The 18,044-nt window shown below is 43.8% G+C and overlaps 1 protein-coding gene across 3 annotated transcripts in view; it reads left to right on the top strand.

The window, feature by feature from the left end:
* Nucleotides 1–17,006, top strand: part of GPRIN3 (GPRIN family member 3) — a 30,791-nt gene extending 13,785 nt beyond the window's left edge. The window contains exons 1-3 of one of the 3 annotated variants that reach the window (XM_015861315.3): nt 6,375–6,411; nt 7,158–7,285; nt 10,623–16,209. In XM_015861315.3, coding sequence (XP_015716801.2) covers nt 10,736–12,973 — 2,238 coding nt within the window. In that variant the 5' untranslated portion in view covers nt 6,375–6,411; nt 7,158–7,285; nt 10,623–10,735 and the 3' untranslated portion in view covers nt 12,974–16,209. Of the gene's footprint in view, nt 1–6,374; nt 6,412–7,157; nt 7,286–10,622 lie in introns of those variants that run through there. The other 2 variants (XM_015861314.3, XM_015861316.3) reach the window with 2 other exon arrangements.
* Nucleotides 17,007–18,044: the final 1,038 nt, after the last annotated feature.

Genomic DNA, 18,044 nt, shown 5'->3' with positions numbered 1-18,044 from the left:
CTTTTATTTTTGTTTCATCACCATTATTATTTTGTTTTGCTTTGTGTAAATGGTGGCAGCAGCCTATTTTATACTTGTTTGTTTTTATAGATTTTGCTTGAGCAAAGAATACCAAACTCCTTCTCCTCTTTATAGATTCAGGCCTTGCTAAATGGCAGTAATCCAGCAAGGTGACAGCCCTTTTGATACCTTTTGGTAGTCTTTCAAAAAGTGGATCTTCAAAGCCAGATTCCTACACTAACAGATGCAAAGAATTTTCAGTAGTAATGATGAGATTATACAAGAAATCTCTTCTCTACTTGAACCACTGGTGTTATACTCTGACTGTATCATTTTCTCTGCGTTCTTCATTAACAGTATCTTTTAAAGAGGTAGAAAAAGTTTCAGTTGCTACCTTTGCTCTGTATTTTGCCTGCTTAAGCTGTAAATGTATCCTTCTTTGTATCCTTCTTTCTTTCTCTGTATCCTTCTTTCTTTCTCTGTATCCTTCTTTCTTTCTCTGTATCCTTCTTTCTTTCTTTGTATCCTTCTTTCTTTCTTTGTATCCTTCTGCCTACATATACCATCCAGCAAAATGGGAGAATATTTTGAGTCCTCCTGGCATTTCTTGCATACGAATGGGAAATAAAAAAGGAATTGTGTCTTCAGAAGTACTGGGCAACTTTTGACTCCAACTGGCTTTGCTGGCATTTTTGATTATCCCGCACTTTAGAGACTCAGACTTATTTGATTTCAGAGCCTGGCTTTAATTACCAAGATTATGCAGGATGCTTATTATTACATTAGCATATATCCAATTTTATTTATGTTTGTATGTCTGTCTGCAATCCTGTATGTATGCATAGTTTGAAACAGTAAAAACTGTGTCCATAAATAGGATGTCAATGAAAATAAATTGTGGTAGGAAGCCAACCATACATCCACAGCTGGTGAAGTATCCAGTGCTTATCTTCAAGGAGATCCCATGTGGAAATAAATCACATTGCCTGGATTTTCATTCTAGCTGAAAAGCTGCCATGTGTTTTTTCACTCCCTCAAGTAGACATCTGTGCATCAGACATTGCGTTCAATGCTAGTCCAGTAATCAAGCTCTAAGCTGTGAGTGATGGGTTTTCACGCCCTCCAGATGACTTGGAAACAAGAGCAAAGCTGTTGCAGAGCCCTACTTGCACACAGCTGTGCCCTGGAAAGGAACAACCTGACCTCCACTCGCTTCTAATAACTGCAGGTTAAATTCCTGGCAGCCTGAGCAAGGGCAGATGAAGTTGCCCTGAGGAGGAAGGGAGAGGAGCACAGACTGATGTGAGGAGTAGGGTGATATGTGATAAATTCAGTAATTGTCTGGGACTGCTCAGTCTGTTTTGTTTTGTTTTGTTTTTTTTCCCCTTTCAAAGCTTGGAGGCATGTTTTGCTCTTGCACTGTGAAGCAGCAGCATGAAATGTAGAGCTGTACATGGAGGGCAAGGTGCAATTGTCAGTGCCAGTCCAGCTACCCAGAACTTGGTCTTGAGCAGGTGGTTGCAGCATCAGCTTCAGTAAACCTGAGGTTCTGTTAAACCCAGGCAAGATATATCTTGTTTGAGCTGTCATTGCAATTAATGCTAATGATAGTCATTAAGTAATTTTGCAATCATCCTGAGGAATGGTAATTCAAGAATTCACATCAAAGTTAACGTCCTTTACTGGTGCTTCCCCTACAGTATGTGTTGCTTGAGTTGTGTGATAAATGAAAAGGTAAATGCAGCTGTCTTAAATCTAGAGAAGTGAGAAGTCCAGAATTCTAGCCCTAGAAGCCCCTGGCCCACAGCAAGAGTAGGAATGTCATAACAGCTCATGTATGCACTTATGTCCTTGCAGAGGTCTACACTCACAAAGTTTTGGTTTATGTATGGCTCCAGTAATTGACTCCTGATATTATTATTAGCTTTGAATGGAATTACAAAGCAAGACATGCTGGGTCTCTGTTTCCAGTGTAGTTAAATGAGAAATACTGTAAAACAGCTGAGAGGAGAGTTTTTATTGAACTAATGTCTGAGTTCAGCTGTGTTAAGGAAGCATTTCTGGTTTTAGTTGGGTTCTGACAGATGAGGTTTACCAAATCTTGGACACCAGGGTTTATCTTATAAACTTTGTGACTTCTGAGAGTTCAGAAGAGGAGAATAAAATTATTCTTAAGCCCAAGATAATGCACATTTAAAACATAGTATAAAAATGATATGCAGCCTTAGCCACTCTCAAAGGGGCTGGAAGGATAGAAGAGTGTTGAATCTAAGGATATAAATACATGTTTTGAATAAGCCTTTATTAGGGACCAATTCTAATAGAAGAAAGGAGGGCAATTCCTGAAATTGTTAGTGGGAGAGAATTTTACACACACCTGTGTTGGCTGCAAGGGCAATTCTGAAAAGCTATTGCCATCAGACACCTGTGGGACAAACTATCTATAATCAGCTGTTCCTAAAATAGGCTGCTGTGCAGCACAGCTGTTGGTGCTTTTCTTGCTGCGGAAAGATCTCATGTTGGCTCCTTCATCTATGGAAACCACTCTGCAGTCTGGATATGCTTGAACCTTTGTTCAAGCATATCCAGATGGTAGACTGAGAAGGTTTAAGGATCTCTCAGTCTTAAGGAACTCTCTGGTCACACAGAGAACTTCAGGATTCTAAGTTAGTGAGGTGAGGTTTGAGGCTTACTTTATGGAGATTATAATGGTACCCAAACCTCTGCTTTCACAAGGCAAGAGCCAGAGCAAAGTTCTTCTCTCAGGTTTACCTGATCAGAATTGCTGTGGTGATAGCTGCTGTAACCTGGGTTGTTTCTCAGATGTGCCTTTTAATGCTGTCTGTCAGCTCTGGGTGGAAGTTCAAGAAAACACAGTGTGATTTATAGGTGTAAGATTTTACCACCATGTTCCTATCCAGCATTTACCTTTATTAGGGTGAGGTGAGTGGAAGCCCTTGCAGATGCCCTGCTGTGTGTGACGTTAGGCTGCTCCACTGTTTTTTTGGTATAAAGAACGATGGTGTCACTGACAATCAGCTGAATGTGACAAATGTTGTTTTCCCAGGCATTGCAAGGTGTCAGTTAGTGTGTGTCATCCCATGTCTGGCTGGTTGATACCACCTGCCTTCCCCATGTCCTGAATGCAGTAGTACCTCATTGGTTAAAGTGATAATAATGAACGAGACTATCTTGCTCTTTTCTGATTTGGTCCAATTTCACCTGAATCAGTTTTTGGTTGGTTGGTTGGTTGGTTGTTTTTTTTTAAAGTATATAGCGTCAAGTAAAGGTGTATGAGACTTAGACAACAGTTTCTCATGTAACAGTCCCACCTGCAGCTGTACTGCGAGCTCATGTGGCTGAGGTGAGCAGTTTACAGTCCTCAGCTGGATGTATGGGTTTGTGTCACTGCCCTCAGAAGAGCATTTACCAGCATTGTAAAATATAGCAGTGAATTGCTCCTATTTTCTCTCTCAATATCCAAAGGCTTCCAACTTGCCACTGTTTGGCTTCCTGCAGAGCCTTCATACAGCAGACAAGAAGTGGCTGTAGCACAGTGTCTCCTCTTGTGATTTTTCAGAAGGTGTTTAGCAGGAGGTGGTTTACTACAGAGATTAATTTGTTCCTTTCACTGTGTTTATTGTCCAGGACAGGCAGCAGCACAGTAGAGTGAGAACACAAAAAAGAACAGGAAGCAACTGTGGAGGTGGAGGCAGGAAGAATGGAAGGTATTTTTAACTTGAAAAAAAAAGCCACAGCAATTGCTGTTTCGGCTGCAAGCCTCAGTGTTCACATTAGTTGTGTTCTTATAGCCAGGAGGCAAGAGTAGATATGGTGAGATCATCATCATGCCTTTCTTAGGTTAATCACACACTACAGCAAATTTCTGTTACTGTAATGACTGGTTAGACTCTGCATCCTTCTTCTCTAATTACATGCCATTTGGAGTAGTTCTTTTCCATTAGGATAATGCTTGTAAACAGCAATGGGTATATCCTTTTGCCAGCTCCTGTTATGTACAGAACTATTCTCCTATATTGAGCCCAGTGCCTTCATTAAAATAATATGGTATATGAGGAGAGCTTAATTTCCCAGGGGATGAGAATTAAAAATTAGAGTTGGTTCTTAAATTATGCATGTATATATATATATTTTATTCTTCCTTCTGTAGGCTCATCCAAGGCAAAATTTCCTTACTTGCTATGTTGGCAAATAACCATGCTACTACAATAAGCTTCTCTGGATGCCAATAATATGGTTAATCAGCAGCAAATCAGGCCTAATTAACCAGTGTGCTGCCACCACTGCTGGGGCTGCTTCTGCCACAACGATGGTGTTTGCATGCAGTGTGCTGGGGGAGTGCTCTTAAGGAGAAAGTCATCATGAAATTCAGGAAACTTGCGTTCAAGGAACCAAAAGCGTGTTGGATAATATCCTTTGTCTCACAGAGCCACCCTTTCTCCAAGCCAGGCCTGCTAAGCAGTAGTTATGTTTTCCTGGCTGCACAAAATGTGGGTTTGGTTTTGAGCCAGTTCCCAGTAGATGTATGTCTACATAAACCGCATCATCCTGGTTGCCACTTGTTAACTGGAAATCATAGCAGAGAAAGCAAGAATTGCATGGGTGCTGAGCCAGCAGTATGCTTTCCCCTCTGAAGGTGATCATCTTGCTTTGAAACGAAGTCACATTTGTATTGCTGTGTAGGGAAAAGGTGTTTATCATTGGCTGTTGTTAAACTGCTCTCTCAAAAAAAACCACAGAGCTGTTGTTTGGCAGCAGTCAGTGTTCAAAGGCAGTCAGTTGTATGATATACATTAATGAGGGGTTAGATTTTCATCGTGGTTTTATCAGGCAGAAAGAAAGATAGCAGGATAGTTGAGGATGGAAATTTCCCCTTAAATGATGGACAGTCATGTCACTTTCAATATCAAACATGGGAGTGGTGTTTGAAAGGTTCATACAGCCTTCCTGGTGTCCTTCAAACACAGCTTACCGTTGAGTAACAAGAAAGTAGAAGAAGCTCAGAGTGGCAGTGAACTGTGTGAAATGCAGTCACCTGCCTGACATGGACAGCAGGCTGTAGGCTTCCTTCCACCTGCACGTGTCAGGAGCATTCATTCCTTGTGAAACAAGGCTTACCCTTGAAATCAGGCTGCATGTCCTTAAAAGTCACCTCTGGTGTCAGATACTGAAGTTCAAAAAACACTCCGATAAATAATGAGATTAAACATAATAACATGCAATTTAAAAAAAGGAAAACATATAGCCCTGTGGGTTTTGTCAACATCTCATGTCCCCTCTGGAGTGATCCAGGATATGAGCTGAGAGTGTGGCTGAAGCTTATATAACTGTTACAGTTGACTGCCAGCTAGGGTAGCTGCTGTTTGATTTGGCTGTTTTCACAAACCCGTTTCTCCTTCTCTTTCACCTTGGAGTAGAAGGGCTGCCAGGCTCTTGGTGGCACTGTAACAAGCTTGCTTTCCAGCAGGTAGTTTTATGTCTGCGCATGCCTGGTAGAAGAAAGTGTTTCACCTGGTCCTATAGCCCTTGGAGGAGACATGCTAAGAACCTAGCTGCCCATGGGGCCACACATGGGGTGAGGGAGGATGTGCAAGGGCAGAACAGCAAGTAGACAGAAGACAGCACTCAAAGGTGGGTCAGTCTGGGACAGAGCAGGCCATTCTCTCTGTGCTGCCACCCTGCTGCCTTTGTGAGAGGCTGAGGAGGGGAGGCCAGGAGAAGCTCCTCTTCAGAAGAGCTATCCCAGCCTTGCAACTTAGTGCTGGGGACCTTTGAGTGAGGATTGCTGGTATGGTTCCTTCAGCTGTAGTCATTGAGGTAAAGAGCCCATAATTGCATGTCTTCTGATGCAGTTATTTGCTGACAGAGATTAAAAACAAAGTGAAACCAGAAATGAAGTCTGAGCCAGACATGTGTGCAGAAAATCTATATCATGATGCTGCTAGCAGCTGTTATCATGGCCCTGTGAATGTGCACTGGGCTGGAAGTGGTTGTTGCATGAGTCTCCTGGCAGAAGCAAGTTGGGTGCTGCTCACAGAGAACAGATGGGTCATGGGCTGGAACACAGAGTCTTAGAGCAGGGCTGCAGTCATCCTTCCTTTTAGATGGAAATCTTTCTAATTGAAGGAGTAGGTCATTATTTTGCTGTCAGCAGCATGGTGGAGTTTGAATTGGGCTTACTGCACTCACGCTGCCACAGATCTTGGACTGATTTGGTCCCTTTGGCAGGAAGTTAGAGCAGAGGTGTGCTCAGATCTGTTTGAGCTCTTCCTGAGTACAATCCTTTTATCTCAATCCCAGCCCACTTACTCTGATACTGATTTATTTTTTTTATTATTTTTATTTTTCAGTCTTGAGGTTGCTATGACTGATGCTTGCTTCTGAACTAAGGTAATGATTGCAGTATCCAAATTACAGTAGTGAACATGAGGGATTGCCTGTCTAAGTACTAGAGAGTATTTGAGATCCAGCTGCTGCAAGCTGCTTATGCAGCCTGCTGGGCACAACACTTTCTGGACCCCCAGGACTTCAACAAGGGTCTAGAGAGTACAGGGACTGTAGATTTATGAAGCAAACAATACCTACACTCAGAAACAAAATCTGACAGTGTTACCTGCATTGTGTGAGTGGATATTTAATTTTAAATATTAGATTTGAAGTTGTATTTCAAATTAATTGGAATTGTTTGCATATAGTTGAGTAGACTGTAGCATTCCCTGTTTCTGTGGCTTTTTGGAAGTGTGTGTTTAAGCTCTGGCCAGCAGCTCAATCAAATGAAGGAGGATGCAATGCAGTTTGCGTTGCTTTGGATTAGGCCCAGAGACCTCTGTGGCATTTGGCAGGATTGACTTTACTCCTGTTTTCATTTGCAGGTTGTGAGCAGCAGGTTGAGCTGTGCTTTGCCCTTCTGCACTTTGCAAAGTTAAAGAGGCTTTTCAGGGAATGGACTTGTCCAAGTAAAGCGTAGATAAGCCAAACAAAGCTTTGGGCTGGCCTAGTGTGACTTTTATATAACAGCAAGCCCATAACAACCAGCCCAGGGCCCAAATGCTATAACAATAGAATTGTAGGGAGGGTGTTGCAGCCTGATGGCATTTAATGTGTTGCCTCTACCATCTGCATCCCTGTCTGCCCAGGTGCAGGTTCCTGCTGTGTTTGTAGGTGTGGTCTGACTATCATTTGGAGCAGCAGCATCACAGAGGGGATGCAGTGACCATATCTAAATGGCCTCCGTATCTTTGTGATCTCCAGAGCAGTCCCCTGGGTAAGCCTGAAATCCGTGCACATTTTCTGCTGTGTGGTTGCCAACAGCTTTGTGCTGGGCATGATGCACTAGTGGTTGTGTTCATTCATCTGAATGAACAAGGAGGAGGAGAGACGTATTCATGTCAAAAATCTGTTCTTATTACTAAAAACTGATTTTGACCTTTGTGGAGATACTAATATCTCTTTCTGATAAAAGAAATTTTTAGTTGTTTGCTCCAGGTCAGGCATGTAACACTTGCAAAATTTACCAGTGATCTTGAATTGTCTTGACATATTATTTTGACCAGCTTCTGAGGTTTCTATTTCTTTTTCTTCAAGGTATTTGCTCACAGTCAGTGTTGTTTGTTTGTTTGAATCCTCACTGTTTTGGCAGTGGAACAGCATGCGTACACTGTGCCCACAGGCCTCACTGTTGTCCTTCACTCCTGGCAGTCATGAAAATGCCTTTCCAGTTCTGTAATTAACTGCTTTTGCTGGTTTTTCTCTTGCATAAGGCATTTTGATTTTTACTAATTTTGAGAATGAACATGGACAATAATTACCACATTTACATATGTTACTACAGTGTTGTTGGCTCCTGTCATCAGCCTAGTTTAGTAAAGAGTCTAATCATAACAAAGCTCCCGTGACTTTGACAAGGAAGTTTTTACAAAGACCTTGTTCTCATAAAATTATATTTCAGGAGGGTGACCTGGCTCCCTGCCCTGTGTTCTGATGTTAAGTGAAATGTCTGGGTCATGCTCTGTTACCCCGCACCAGGAATATGTGGGTTTATTAGGGCAGACATTCCTCTTGGCACTATATGTCTGGAGATGGGTAGCAGAATCACTTGTAATTAGCACTTGTGGCAGTCATTTAAGTGTATACATCAAAAATAAGCTTTCTTAAACATACTTTCTAGTGATGCTGCTGAAGAGACTCTAAAAAGAGATGAGGGGTTCATGTGGGAGTTCTGGTCAGAACTGATTTACTTAACTGAAAAACAAGGGATTATTCCTCCTTCGAGTGGGTTTCAGTTACAGACAGTGCTCTTCCAGTATGAGGAATTCCTGTCACAGCTGCCTCTAGCTGTAGCACACAGACCTGTGCTGGTGTCTCTGCTGCTGTGGGATTTGCACATGAGAACACAGGCAATTTGCTTCCATCCGGAGTGTCTGATTTTAATGTACCCCCCTCTCTGAGATGTTCATATAGTGGAGAGCCAAACAGATCTGCTCTACATTCTTTATTTGTTCTGAAACTATTCCTCAAGTCGTACGTCTCATTCTAAGAACTGGTTTGAATTTTGTACCAGATTTTGTTTAGTTGGTTTTAAGGAAACTTTTGACCTAAGAACAAAATAATGTGACCCACCCAACTGTATGTTCTGGTTTGTTTTGCATTGACATTTGGAAAAGGAAAGAAGAGGGTACTAGAATTTAGAAAAATAGATGCCCTGAGCCATCTGCTGCTCTGCTCGCAGTCATTAGACTTTCAGTCATGGTACAACAGCATGAAGTTGGATGGCTTTCCTTCTTCAGGACTGCCCTGGCTGACACAGTGAGCATAGAATGAAGCAAACGTGTCTTGTAGGCAGTCACAAAGTTGTGCAACTTTGCAGTCTGTTTTACATAAACTCAGTGCATCTCAAATAGCCTAGCAAGTGTTAGCCTTGGAGCAGACCCACTTTGAAGTGATACAGGGCTGCTAACACAGATTGCAGCTAAGTAATTCGGTATCCTGCAGGGGCAGGATCTCAGCTCCCTGGAAGGCTGTGTGCATCTGTGGTTGGATAGAGCCCAAAGATACAGGATAAAAATAATAAATTATTAATATCTGGAAGACATAAAGGTTAATGAATAAGTAATAAGTTGCAGTGTTTTTCTTTTCTTAGGAAAAAAAATAGTGTTGTTCAACCCATCAGCAGCTTGGTGCTACACAGGCATTCGCTCACTCCCCCTTCCTCCCAGTGGGATGGGGGAGAAAATCAGAGAAGAAAAAGCAACAGAGTAGTATTAGTGAGATGGGATAAAAATTATTTACTAAGATAGAAGAGGAAAAAAAATATCAATGATAATATATATATATATTTTGCAAAACAAGTGAGGCACAGTGCGATTGTTCACCACCTGCCGCTTAGTGCCCAACCAGTCCCCACACAATGGTTGCAATTTATAATAAGAACAAAGTGGAACTTGATTACTGGTTCACCACTGCTCTGCAGACACTGAGTGGGGTGGTACTTTGACCTCTAGCAGGACCTGAGCCAGGCAGTGCTGAGTGCTCTTGAAGCCCCCAGCTGAGAAGCACACTTTGAGGTCATCTTCTGCTTGAAGTGACAGTTTCTCTGCAGTCCTGGCCAGATTTCAACCTGGACAACTCTGTTCCACCTGGTTGAAGTCCCTCCCCACTGTTTCACTGGCTGTGGCATTGGCTTTGCGGCGCAGTAGCTTCTCTTGGCATTCATTCATCCATACTACTCAGCAGGTTATCTTCCCTCTGTATTCTTTTTATCATGGAGTAACTCTGTGCATGTTAGTCTGAGCTGGCCTGTTGCCTGGTGTTAGCATTCCCTTGGTGACAGGGAATGGAGGGAGGGAAGGACTCTCTGTGACAGGAAGGGGGTGAGGTTGGACAATGAAGTGAGACTGCTCAGGTCCCAGGGGTCCAGGGAAACAGATCTGATCTTCACCTGCTCACAGCAGGCAAGGTATTACTTTTCACCTTCCACAGACAGATTGATAGAGGATTTTACCTCAGAGTTCATTTTGTGGCCTCTTGTAGCTAAGTATTTTCCCTCAGGCTTCCACATCCATTCTGCTTCCCTTTCTGCTCATCCCTCTCTCTTTGTCCCTAGCATTGTGTTAGAATTACAGAATGGGCTGGGTTGAAAAAGACCTCAAAGCACACCTAGTTCCAGCCCTTCTGCAGGGCTACCACTCACCAGCTCAGGCTGCCTAAGATCCCATCCAACTTAGCCTTGAGCACATCCAAGGATGGGGCATACACAGCTGCTCTGGACAGTTGTGCCAGTGCCTCACCACTCCCTGAGTGGAGCAGTTTCCTAACATACTAACCTAAATCTCCTATCTTTTAGTTTAAAATTGTTCCCTGCTGCACTGAAACCATTCTCTCTTGTTCTAATGGATGGAGAAGACATCCAGACCTCAGAATTGAGAGAGATTGAAATCTGAGTTTTTTGTTTGTTTGTTTGTTTTGTGGCATTAAAGCAGAATTAGGTGTTTTCTTTCTTGCCTACCTACTAGTGCTTATTTACAAGCTGTCAAATAAATATTTTTAGTACTTCTTCTTCTTAAATCTGAATATGGCTAACACTGTATTTCTTTCATTGACAGGCTAGCCCTTCCTGTGCAGCAAAATACTGCTGGTAGCCTGCCCATTGGACCCACTGTCCTGCAAGAAGGCTCCCAGGAGGAGCAGACAGCAAGCCCTATACCTGAGGCAGTCCATGGGGACTGTACCACATCCCCTGGGACCTGCCACACTCTCCTTGGTCGCTGCTTCTGAAGATAAGGACCACCTGGGAGACCTGCCACCTGCAAGGCAGCTGCCTAAGGCTCATACTGCAGAGAGGGCCAGCAATGGCTTCCCCTGCACGACGCTTGGTTCTGCAGCCTCTTGCACCTGTGACCTGAAGCGCACCGACACCCAGAGGCCTGAGGATGACAGCCTTCTTCCTGGGCTCTCTAGCAAGGCTGCAGGGGGCCCTCAGGCAGCTCTAGAGCTAGACCCTGTTGCAGTGGCCTGCTCATCAGGGTGTGGGCCTGACATGATGCCAGCCCCACAGAACTCCCAGCAGTTCATGCAGGGTGGCCAGATGAAGGTGAATGCTCTGGTGCAGGTGGAAGACTCTGCTGTGAAGGCTCAGAGGGCTGAGGAGCAGCCAGTGCTTCAGGTGACCCAGTGTCCTTCACCAAGCAGCCCAGTTGGGGGTAATGAGTCCTGTCTTACTTCTCAGGCAAGTCTTCTGCAAAGAGGAGAAAAAGGCAGAAAAGCAGAAGAAGCTGATACTCAGCCTGCCTCTCCAGCAAAGGACATGACCACTGATCCTGGGAGCGACCCACAGGAGGCTGTGGATGCAAAAAGTAGGGCTGTAGGCACTGAGCAGCTGCATCCTGCTGATCAAACTGAGACAAGGCAGAGCAGCCAGTCACCAGCCCAGCTCAGCCATGAGGGGACGCATCCTGTTCGTGATGCCAGTGTTGAGCCAGGGAACTTGGGCACAACCCATCTCTCCAAATTCAGAGAAACGGGTACAATGACAGTTCAGTCTGAGTGCAGCACTTTAACTCAGGAAGCAACAAGCAGGACATGGAGAGATGCCGAGGTTCAGGCTGTGGCTACTGTGGAGAGCAAATCGGCCTCTACCAGCCCCAGCATCCTTGCTGCCTTCTTAAAAGGGAATCCTCCTCCTGAGGATAAGGAAGAACTGCACATCATTTACCAAGCCAGTGGGGGGCTGAGCCAGTCTAATCTTGTTGACAGCTTCTCCTCAGAACAGAAATCCCCACGTTCTCCTGATACTGTGCTGAAATCAACCATTGGTATGGCTGTGGCTGCTACAGCCCAAAGCCAGCCTGCTGGGCTGCCTGCAGTTTCACCTGATGCGTTGTCTGCTGAAGCTGGGGACAATGCAGAGCCCACCCTCCCCTTATCTTCAGCAGCTGCCACCTCCCAAGCGACCCCTGTGAGTGCTGCTGAAGGGATGGATGCAGCCAGTGGTGGTAAGGGCAACACTGTGATGCTGGTGGATGCTGCAGCCCTGCCAAAGTCAGTGCCTGCCCAGCAGCTCGCCATTCACCCCCATCATCAGCCTGTAGCTGGCAAAGAAAACACTGCTTCTGCTGCTGGAACTGAGAACAAGGTGCAGTGCCTTGTCCACGAGGCAAGAAGCAGCCAGTTACCTTCACTCTGTCACACACAGGGTGAAACCAAGCAGAATGAAGTCCTGGGCAGCTCTGAGCAGTGTCAGAGTGCAAATAAAGCGGAGGTGATTCCTCAATCTGTGGCAAGACCAAAGGAGGATGACTTGATGGTGCTGGATACCCAGGGAGTGGTAAACACAAGCAGTGAGCCGGCCAGCAGAAAGGCTCACACAGGGAAGGCAGGTGGGGAGCAGCAGAGCAGAGGCCAAGAAGAAGCAAAGCAGGTTTCAGGAGCTAGCGGGCTGCAGACAGGAGTGACAGCTATGCCAGGCTGCAGCTCCGGACATGTTAGCCCTCACCCAGAAGCCTCAGCAGCTCCCCAGCGGCAGGGCCTTCAGGCCAAGGAGACTAGGCCTGAGATTCATGTCACAGCTTGTCCTTCTTCGGCTCAGGCCTTGCCAAAACATGAGGAAAAGAAGCAGCCCACCCCAGCCACGGAGGCAAAAGTGCAGGTGAAGCAATCCAAGCACATCAGGGATGTTGTCTGGGATGAGCAAGGCATGACATGGGAGGTGTACGGTGCTTCCCTTGATCCTGAGTCGCTGGGAATCGCTATCCAGAACCACTTACAGAGACAGATACGAGAACACGAGAAACTGATCCAGGCTCAGAACAGTCAGAACCGGAAATCCATTTCCTCAGATACGTCCTCAAATAAGAAACTGAAAGGGAGGCAGCATAACGTATTCCAGTCCATGCTGCAGAATTTTAGGCGTCCCAATTGTTGTGTACGACCTGCTCCGTCATCTGTGTTAGACTGAAGCAGTCTGCAGGGGTGGGTAGATGTCTGCAGTGGTAGTGAGAATCCCTCCTCCCGAGTCCTGCTGTTCAGTTGTGTCATTGGGGTTGCAATGCAGCAACAGCGGAAATTATTCTCCTTTGTTTTCTGAGTAGGCACTCTCTCCATCACACCTTCATCACTGCCACAGCTGGTGTATTTCCACATGATGCCCCATCCCCGATCACTGTCAGATAAAAGCTAGGCACTTAGCATAAAGCACAAATATGAATTACCACCTTGCTGCAGGGAATGCAGCACCTTCTGATAAAGCTAGAAGCAGAGAGATTATCAGGTTGACTGTCAGAAATTATTGGTATACATCACAAGGTCTTATGCAAGGGAAAATGCTGGGGGGAGCTGGATGAGGTGAAACTAAGGTTAACAGCTGTAAACACCTGGAGCACCACAACCTTCCTTGTTTAAGTTGCCTACGCTGAGGCAAGTCCATGAGATGGTTACGGATGCTGATCACTAGGCAGGCGTACTCCTGTTGATTCAGTGGAGCTCAGATTAGGTGAGCCTGACAGAGCTGGTTCTTTTCCCATTGAAGTGGAGGACTGAGGAAAGAGTGACAGTCAGGGCTGAAGGATTTTCTCTGGGAGAAGAAGCTGAGTGAATGGGATTTTGATGAGGGGACAAGAGAGGTGTGAGTGTGCTTGCAAGCAGGTGGTGCCTTCAGCTTGGGCCAGACATGAGAGCACGCATAGCGAGGTTACCTGGCATGACACATGCCAGCCCAGCAGCCCTGTGTCACTCCCAGCCTCCAGCAGTGCTGAACGCTGTTCCTGTAAAGCACTCTTTAAAGTGGTGTGGGTCTTTTTGCTCACTTCAGAGATGCATAGTAATATGTTAGAGTAGGAGCAGGCTGTGCTGTGAGCCTAGGTCCATGAACTGAAGTGTTTAGTGTGTTGTGCTGTTCTCATTTTTTGTTCTTGTAGGTCCTTATCTGAATCTATTTATTTACTTTTTTCCACTATTCTGGTGCTTTTCTTGCTGCCTTTCATAAACTTGATACCATTTATTAGCCTGTGCTTTCCTTGTTTTGCCTAATGCTCTCTATATTACAAACATATTGATAACTTGAAACATTTACTTTGTAGAAGTACCAAAATCTTGAGACAATTTTTAGTGTATTTCTAATATTAGAGAAGTTGTAGATTCTGCTAATAAGAGGTAGCTTAGTGATTATTTCTCCAGGAGTGTGCTATATTATAATGTCTCAAATGTACGTATGTCACATTTCTCAGCTTAGTATTTTGCAGCCTGGGAGATGTGTTTCCCACCAGCTTTTTGTTCTGTCGGAGTTCAGGGGAGGCTGAGGAACTCCTGCACTTTGTAGGAAATATAGTTTTCAGTTCTGCAGAGCACTGGGGATTTGGGTATTGTAATCCTGCAGAGTACCGCAGTTAAATAGGAGTTATTTTTTATTCCATTAAGAATTTTTTCACAAATCATAATGATAATTTATTTGTCTGTAGTATAATACATCAGACTTACTCTGTAGGTCTCACAAGTGTTAGTATAATTTCTTATCTTTTTGTCTGTGAAGTTTCTTATCTTTTTGTCTGTGAAGTAGCCCTGAGGTGGTCATCTTTTATTTAGAAGACTAGATTTTCTGAGTGTGTCAACTGCCAAGACTTCAAAGCAGCTGTTGAGACACCTTTTTCCCTATGTAGGGGGTAAAACACTGTAAGGTATATATATATTAGACAATATTTTAAACTCGTTCAGTGAAAGCTGTTGGCTTTGGCACTGAATTGGCTCCTAATTTTCCTCTGGTATGTATTTGGGTCTCTGTGGCACTTCCTCATTCCATTTCTGTGCGTTATTTCATCTCCCATCTGATGCTGAATTGTTGAATCTGAAATACCGCATCAGAGTGTCTTCCCGCATCTGTCTACTAGGATGAAATTCTTCTGTCTTTTTGCTAGTGCTGCTGTTCACATCACCTTCTTAGCAGAGTCTGAGATGTGAGATTTTGTGTGGGATTAATTGCAGCAGCATCATTAGGTAAGGTTAGTTGATGAGTTCAGTGTCTCTTACCACGTTGTGTCTGTGTTAGGCTCTGATTCCCAGAGTTCTTGGCAGTGTTTGCTATCTCCTGTCAAGGCCCAAGGCTTTGTGTAGTTCCTTCCTACGCTTTTACCTTCTGCCATCTCCCTTTTAGCTGCTGCCAGTCCTGTCCTCCTGTTAAACCGTGTCCTCTGACTGAGCGCACATCCTTTCCTTTTACAGCACTGTGATCTGACATGCTCTGAGCTGTCCCTGTACAAATGTCCTCTTCTAGAGGAGAATAAACATCTGTCATTCACTGACCAACTTCCATGAACTTTATCCTTTAGCTCAAGCTCTCCAAAATGTTTCTAGAATATGGGTATGAATAATTTGATTGAGGCTGAACTGAGCTTAGCAATGCATGAGCACTGGAGTTAACATTTCTTCAGGAAGAATCTCTGGATACCCTGCGGCTGCTTCCAGCCAGGAGTCTTCACCAGTCGCTCCACCCCCACTTTTCCCCACCAAGCAACCTTTCTTCCAGGAAAATTTCACCAATACAGACGTACAGCAAAACGTTGCTGGTTAGATAACCAAGTGGATGCATCTGAACAACTGCATGGGCATAGCTGGAAAAAACACGTTGGTCAGCAGAGCATTGTGCTTTTGCACTCTGTGAAAATACTTGTGTGCAGACAAACTGCAAAATGTCAGCAACACGGAGCTCCTGCATTTGAAGCCAAGCAATAATGTGCCAAAACAAACACACAAAAATGAATCGATAATCACCAGCACATCTCATGTAAAATACTTTGTGTTTCTACTGTGCCCTCCTAGGGCAGACTGTAGGCAACCTGGTAGCTTAACACTGGCAATTTATGGTTTCTTGTGCTTACAATATCTAGATGATGCCGTGAACACTCAAATGAATGGTGTATGTTTATCAGAAGGAAAACAAAACCATGTTTTGGGTAGCAATTTGCAAGTTCATGTGTGATTGGCCTTTTAGCAGCCAAGGAAGACTGTTCTTGGTGTCGTATCAGCATCAAAAATGTGCTTGGAGTAGTATATGGCAGAGCATAAAGGGAGATGATCCATGTGCCTTCATCCTGCTCATCTTCCTGGCCCTGTGACTCAGCATCACAGAGCATTGATTGAATAGTTAACTACCAAGGAAATCCATTTGGGATAATAATTAAAAAAAAAAAAAAAAAAAAAAAAGGGTATGAAACAAAGATTACTTTGTCCTTCCCGTGTGTAAATCTATATAGGGAAAAACAAAACCAGAGGAAACTGTGTTGCAGCCTGATTAGATGAAGTAACTCTCAAATTCAGTTTGTTGGAAGATGAGACAAGGGAAACAAGTTAATTGTAAGGAAACTTCTCTGTCCGAGCTTCTGGAGAGACTGGTGTGGCCAGAACCAAGACCAGAACAGTTACTGAGAATACAATGTTTACTTCTGTGTTTCCAATACAAAAGCTGAATTGAAGGGGAACCCTGTTGTGGGCAGTTTGTAGCGTGGCCCAGGTTTCGTTTGAGGCCATGATGACTCCCGCTGTCTGTGCACTTGGTGTCTGCTGGTTTCACATTGCCTTGGGCACAAGTGTCAAAGTCTTGCCTCATTTCCGTTGGTTCTCCTGACCTCTGCTGGCTTAGAAAAACAGAGTGAGGAAAGATAAGGAGACAAGGAGGAAAATACCTGTCCTCCCCATTTCCGAGGTAGGAAACCTTCCTTGGAACAGTGAAGAAGGAATTACTGAGAAAAGTTGGGAAGGAAAGATCAAATGACAACTAAAACCTAGGTGATATGTGTTCCTCATGGAGATATTTCTGTGTCCTTAAATGTTTTGCTTAATTTTTGCAGTTATCCCACTTGTTCATTCTGAGCTCACACATTTTTTATGTTCTAAGTGTTCCATGGCTATTAGGAAAATGAACTATTGGAAAAGCTGTATATTTTGCTAGTGTGTATAGATATATGCAAATATGATTCAATAAAACTGATCTTATAAAGTAACTGGTGATATCAGTAGGTGAACAACCTCCATTTATTACCACTACTACCACGTAAGAGCTTGGAAAATGTGCTGTTTGGAGAAGTACCTTCAGGGGATTCAGAAAAAGGAAATATATGCTCTAAAGATAATGCTGGCTTTTATCTTAAGTGTCATGACTGCTTTGAAGTGCTACAGTTAGAAACAGAAAAGCAAATGAAAATCGGTGTTGAAGTTGATGGAAAATTCCTTTTGGAAGTTTGGTGGAATCTACCATATCAGTGTTTTACTACTTAGCAAAGTTTTTATAAGCGTAAAAGTGTATAACTGAAAATCTTGCTAGTTTATTAGGCTGATTCTCCATTGCCTTCTTCCATGTCTCTTCCTTTACACCTTTTAAAAATGAATGCAGAAGGTTACCAAGGCATAGTAAGCCTTTCACAGTAAGCCTATGGAGATGACAGCTCTGAATGCAAGATAAGCGTTCATCAAGTTCCAAGGTCTGGAGCAATGTAGAGCCTCTTGCATTCAGTGTTTCAGTTCCATCGTTTAGAAAGGTAAGGTCTATGCTCTGAAAGAAACCATCCCCTCCTTTTTTTTTTAAATCTTTTTCTGTTTTAGTAGCATCTCAGCCTTTGTTTATTTTTTAGGGTTGCTTTTTTTTTTTTTTTTTAAGCTTTTTCTTAGTCTGGTTGATGCTTGTGTGAGTGGTCACTGTTTTCAAAGTAATCCCAAAGGGGTACACATACCTTCCTATCCAAATTCTGCACACTACCAAGTATCTCTGGCGTCTTGGAGTACTGCAGTGACCAGTGGGCTTGAAGATCAAGTCCTGTACATTGGAATGGCTGAAATGTTCTCGTAAGGGCCTAAATCTCATTATCCCACTGGAGTTAGTGTAGCTACTTAAAAGAAAGAAGTGTAACAGCTGAACTGATCCAAAGTGAAATGAACATCATTCATTTTTCTGAAGCTCTGAGATTTATTAATTTGTCTGCAGTGTTCTTTTCTGAGCACCTCTTCTTTCACAGCATTTATGATGTGGATTTTGAATCAAATCT

The sequence above is a fragment of the Coturnix japonica genome, chromosome 4 (assembly GCF_054131305.1).
Source record: "Coturnix japonica strain WE chromosome 4, WE-NBRP24, whole genome shotgun sequence".
In the NCBI taxonomy this organism is placed as follows: Eukaryota; Metazoa; Chordata; class Aves; order Galliformes; family Phasianidae; genus Coturnix; species Coturnix japonica.
This window is presented reverse-complemented; position numbering and strand designations above follow the sequence as displayed.